Below are 5,729 nucleotides of genomic sequence, written 5' to 3'. Positions count from 1 at the left end.
GAGTTCGTCTTGAACATCTCCCAGTCAACGTTGCTAAGGGCGCCCTGTAGCCTGGCTTCCGATTGGTCAGTCCAGCTTGACCTCCTTCGCTACTGGGGGGTCCGTCCGACTTCTCTGTTTGTACATAGGCAGTAGGAAAACAATGCATGATCTGATTTTCCGAAAGCTGGTAGAGACTTCGCTTTGGGCCTGATTAGTAACAACAATGAACAGCTGTACTTGGATCAGGTTGATGAGGGTGGCACAGTGGTGTCAATCTAACAGCTTGACACTGAATATCAATAAAAAAACCAAGGAAATGGTAGTGGATTACAGAAGGCAGCAGCAGAACTACAGTTACACCCCACTAATGATCAGCGGGCAACCTGTAGAGAGAGACAAGTTTTAAATACCTTGGTGTCCACATTACTGAAGACTTAACATGGACTGTTAACACTCTATGTTCTGAAAAGTCCAGATTAACGACTCTACTTCCTTCTGTCAGCTAAGGAAATTCAAAGTTTCTACATCCATCATGAAGGCCTTCTACACTTCCAGCGGCTGAGAGTGTTCTAACTGGTAGCATCATCACCTGGTATGGGAACTCCACAGTTAGAGATTGTAGTACTTGCAGAGAGTAGTGCGCCCAGCTGAACGCACTATAAGAACTCAACTCCCTGCTCTCCTACAAGATATCTATTCCAGAAGAGTACTCCTAAGAGCCCAAAAAGATTCTGGAAGGACTCTTTCTCATCCTAACAATGGATTATTCTTACCGCTGAAATCAAGAAGACTTCTTATGTAGTCACAAAGCCAGAACTGAGAGACTCAGGAGAAGTTTTATCCCCAGGCCATCCCAACTCTGAACTCACACTATACTGACTTTGCACACATTCACTCCTTAGCACTCTCAAACATTTCCCAACTCTGAACTCACACTTATACTGACTTTGCACTCATTCACTACTCAGCACTCATGACCCCCACACACACACACACACACACACACACCTACAAGACTTTTAGCACTTTTACATCCCTCCATCCCAGACCTTTTATTTATTTTTCTTATTTCATCACACGCCAAAACACACACACACACACACACACACACATATCTGACTTTCTCAAACTTTTTGCACATCTCCATAGAACTTTTTATTTATTATTTTTGATTTCTCCTCCATCTACCCATGTCCTTGATTGCCTAGCCTTCTGCCCCACCCCCATCCCCAACACACACACTTACATCATCACTGTCATCACTTCACATACATACAGCACACTGCTTGCTACAGTAAGCCTCTCTACATACTTGCTGCACACTGCCCCCCTACATACATACACACAGCACATTGTCTTCAGGATCTTCTCCAACACACATCCTCTACATACTTACAGCACACTGCCCCCACCTACACACTACACACACACACACACAGTCACTGCTCCACTCCCCCCCTCCCCCACACACACATCTTCACTGTCATCACTCACATACATCATACATACAGTACTCTGCTTGCAAAGTAAGTCCCTGCCCTCTACATACACAGCACATTATTTCATCAGGAAGCTTTCTCCAACACACATCCCCAACATACTTTTACAGCACACTACCCACACACACACAACACACACACACACACACACACACACACACAGTCACTGCTCCACTCCCCTCCCACCACACACACATCTTCACTGTCATCACTCACATACATCATCATACATACAGTACTCTTGCTTGCAATAGTAAGTCCCTGCCCCCCTACATACACAGCACATTATTTCATCAGGAAGCTTCTCCAACACACATCCCCAACATACTTTACAGTACACTGCCCCCCCAATGCACAGCATTGTCTCATGAGGAACTTCCCAACACACATATTGCACACTGCCCTCTCCCCCACATACACAGCACACTATCCCATCTCCCCTGTCATCCCCCAACACACACACCAAGACCCCTGGCAGTTGGGTTAGCCCCTTGAGCCGTGGATCTGCCCAAGGTTTCTTCCTTGGTAAGGGGAGTTTTCCTTGACCCTGTTGCTCTTGGGTGCTCCCTTGTTGGTGCCCCCACCCAATCCCAATCCTCCCCACCTTTTTTTATGCAGCCCTTGCCACTTAATCTACTAAACCCTCTTCTACTGCACTCTTTACCCCCCCCCCCCCCCCCCATTAATGCACAAATAGGCTGACACCAGACATAATTTCACTGCATTTCTTACTTCCAGTAACTATATGCATGTGACAATAAACTTCCTTGTATCCTTGTATCCTTGTAAGAGCCTTTCGTGCACGTAGTCTATTCTAGAAGTCCACTGATAGTTCTGGTCATTCTAGAATGCAACTGATTGTGACAGTATTGGCCGTCTGTGTTCCATTATAGCCTGCTGTATGCTGATTGGTTGGTAAATGGTTGGTAAATTCGCATCAGTGGTGCTCTTGTTTTCAGGTTCAGCGATCTCTTTGCTCTAGCGGAGGAGTACGAAGACTCGACCAAACCCCCCAAATCCAGACGCAAGGCCCCCGCCTCGTCCCCGCGCTCACGCAAAGGCGCCGCCCCGCCCACCAACAACGAAGAGGAGAGCGCCTCCAGCAGCGCTTCTGTTAGTACCACACTCACTCACTCACACTCACACTCACACTCACACTCACACTCACACTCACACTCTCTCAGACACGCGCACACACACACACACACACTCACACTCACTCACTCACACTCTACATTGACACAGACACAGACATTGCACTGCACTGCATATTGCATGCTATCCAGTACCTGCTGTTGATTTGTACTGGATGTGTACATGTGATTGTGTATGTTATGATTTTCCTGATTCCTGGTCTGTCTGTGTGTGTGTGTGTCTGTGTGTCTGTGTGTGTGTGTGTGTACAGGAGGAAGAGGACTCCAAGCCCAAGGCCCCAAAGAGGAAGAGAAAAGGCTCCTCAGCTGTGGGCTCCGACAGCGACTAAGGAGACCGGCTCCTCACCCACCAATCACATCCCATCTGCTATTGTGACATCACTGGAGACTGGACCACTGCCCAATCAGACGCTCCAGCCAACTTTGGAGACCCCCAGCAAACTATCCCACGCGCTAGGGGCAGCCATTTCCTCTTGGACTCTAATGCATTTGGCCAGAGCCAGACGAAAGCTGCCCCTCGGCCGCCACTGCTCATTGGCTGATGTGGAGCCAATGGGCGTGGCCTGGCAGAACACATGGAGATGGGATGGGAGTGGGCGAACTCCAGACTCCTCCCCTTTGAACACTTTGACTGACAGCTAGTCGGACAGACCCAAACCAGACAGACCGCCTTAAGGAGTCGGCTCCCATGGCAACCACAGAGAGGAGGGGGTGTGTCTGGCGCTCTGTGGTCGGTCTCAGCGTCGCTCTTTGCCACCTGTACTCCAGACACACACACACACCACACACACACACACAAGTTTTACCAGACGCCCACGGCTCTTTTAAAGAGGGAGAGTGCGACGCTTTGACGCATTGACTTTACCGTTAGTCTCTGACAGAAGGAAACGTCAGATGAAGTACCCCCCACCCAACCACCCCTGCCTGGGGAAAAGGCCTCTTAATGTTGGCTAATGTTACATAATCTTGGAAAGTACATTAATTCCACCCCCCCACCCTCCCCCATTATTCTCCCAGCCCTGATTGGTCACCCTTATTGAGAAGAGGAGCCAAGGAGTTGACATGGAGGATCCCACTTGTCATTGGTCAGTTTTTACCACAGACGATTGGCCCGCCCACGAGTGCGGCCAAGGAGACAGTTCCGTTGAAGAACTCACACATTGACTTTTTAAAGAAAATTTCTTTCTACTGACATATTTTCATAAAAAAAGATCATAACTATGTCAAATGATTATGATATTAATAAAAAAGGGCTAAAAAGCTGCTCCTGTCTGCTTTGTGCACCCTGGCCCCGCCCCAGTAATGTCTGTTATTGAACAAGCTGCCAGAAACACATTTCATGAATAGAAGACATTCTTAGAATGTGCATAGAATAGAATATGCATAAAATAGAATACAGAATAGAATAGAATAGGTCTTTATTGTCATGGTCACAGGTACAATAAAATGTAAAGTGCTTTCCTGTTAGTGCATCATTCATGAGTCTATAAAAATATAATTTTAAAAAGAATAAATAAAAACCTATAAAATAGCATTAGCAGCACACATAAACACACAAACAGTCATACACACCCAGTCATTGCATAAGAAGAATACACATCTCATGAGGAGACATCCTTATGCATGCTACACATTTCATGAGGAGACATCCTTATGTCCGTGCGTAACCAAGGGAGACTAGAGTGACTACAGGACAGGAGGGATGTCCGTGCGTAACCAATGGAGACGGGAGGGGAGACTAAAGTGACTACAGAAGCGTACGTAACCAAGGGGGTCAGGATGTGGGGGTTTAGCTTCAATAACCATCTTTAAAAATAGCAAACACAGGCTCACATTTTTGGAAACAAGCTAATAAAGTGCTGCACCATAAGTGGACACAAACGTATTGGCGATTTGTAGGCTGGAGGCTACAGTGTGATTAAGTTTAATTTGAAAGTAGTAAGGATATTTGCTCTAGTAGGGCAGGGATCAGTGGTGCACGGGCTGATCCTAATCATAGACTAGGCTTGGTAAGGGCCTTCTGAGACTAAATTGGCTGACTCACACCAGTGACCAGTCCAATAGTGAGAAGCACGTGTGCATCTTGCCACAGCAGGTCAGGCTGCAAAGAGAGCAGAAGTTGAGCACCGAATAATAATAAAAAAAAAAAGTTTGTTGTGCATTGTAAGAAATTCCTCAGTGGAATAGGGGCTCCTTGTCTTAATTCGGACCAAGAATAACGAGGTAAGATTCAAAGCATCTCAAGAGTAATTTATTAAAACACTTTAATAGGTTAAATGGAGATACACATATTTTTAAAATAAACAAAAGAAAAAAAACAGGCACATTATGGAATATAGGTCTACTCAGATCATGAATATGTAAGCCTACATGAAAGTCCCTTCGCCCGTAGAGGACTTGGCGTCCTAAGGACATAACGAGTCTTTTTCAGAAACATTTTAAGTCCATCTTTTGCGGACTTAAAGACACGGTTTGGACTGGGCCTTTTCCTCGCGCGGTCATCCTCTAGGGCTTCGGACGGACTTTCAACCAGCTCTGCATCACTAGGTAGGCGTGCTGCGTTTACCCGTCGCCCGCTCGCAGACGACCCCACACCGGGGCTGGCGTCTGAAGCGTTAGTGAGGTCCCGATGAAACAGCGATTCTCGACGCCTGACATGGGGACTCTCCGCCAAGGTCCGGAATCCGTATGGCGTTGAGATTTTCTTCACGTGCTCCAAACCCATAGCTGCGCGGGTCGAGATGTCCGTCCGGTCCTCCTGGACTCGACCGGCTGCGTGCGCGACTTTCCCAGCCGACGCAGGTGAAAGTTTGTAGAATCTCGCGGAACGCTTGGACGGGGAGAACGAAGGCGATAGAATATCCCGCCTGCGCGGACTGGCGCAGTGGTCGGGAGACAGCAGGCGCGTGCGGTCGGTGTCCTCATGATGAGAGCGTGGTGATGAAATCTTTAATTTCGATGGAATGATGAAGCTTGGAATCCGCTCGGGAGTCAGTGGCATACGCTGGCACACCGCCTTCGCAGTCTTAGGTGGCAGTGAACGCGCAGATGAACTGAAGCCAAACATGACGCTTTTTAAAGTCAAATAAACAAT

At 47.4% G+C, this 5,729-nt stretch overlaps 2 protein-coding genes across 7 annotated transcripts in view; one reads left to right on the top strand and one right to left on the bottom strand.

Annotated features, from left to right (window-relative positions):
- The window catches only part of ints3 (integrator complex subunit 3), a 29,529-nt gene extending 25,630 nt beyond the window's left edge, over positions 1–3,899 (top strand). For 3 of the 6 annotated variants that reach the window (XM_048230109.1, XM_048230104.1, XM_048230108.1), the window contains 2 exons: positions 2,441–2,594; positions 2,887–3,899. In XM_048230109.1, the coding sequence (XP_048086066.1) occupies positions 2,441–2,594; positions 2,887–2,964 (232 nt within the window). In that variant the 3' untranslated portion in view covers positions 2,965–3,899. Of the gene's footprint in view, positions 1–2,422; positions 2,595–2,886 lie in introns of all 6 variants that reach the window. The other 3 variants (XM_048230107.1, XM_048230106.1, XM_048230105.1) reach the window with 1 other exon arrangement.
- A 965-nt stretch (positions 3,900–4,864) lies between these two features.
- LOC125285132 (C2 calcium-dependent domain-containing protein 4C-like) lies at positions 4,865–5,702 on the bottom strand. Its single transcript, XM_048229410.1, has one exon. The coding sequence runs from the start codon at positions 5,700–5,702 to the stop codon at positions 4,986–4,988; it is 717 nt and encodes a 238-aa protein (XP_048085367.1). The 3' UTR covers positions 4,865–4,985.
- Between the last annotated feature and the right edge of the window lie 27 nt (positions 5,703–5,729).

This window comes from Alosa alosa, chromosome 20 (genome assembly GCF_017589495.1).
Source record: "Alosa alosa isolate M-15738 ecotype Scorff River chromosome 20, AALO_Geno_1.1, whole genome shotgun sequence".
NCBI lineage: Eukaryota > Metazoa > Chordata > Actinopteri > Clupeiformes > Clupeidae > Alosa > Alosa alosa.
This window is presented reverse-complemented; position numbering and strand designations above follow the sequence as displayed.

What these genes read in the sequence shown, in the direction of transcription:
- LOC125285132 (XM_048229410.1), bottom strand. Translation starts at nt 5,702, where the DNA reads ATGTTTGGCTTCAGTTCATCTGCGCGTTCACTGCCACCTAAGACTGCG.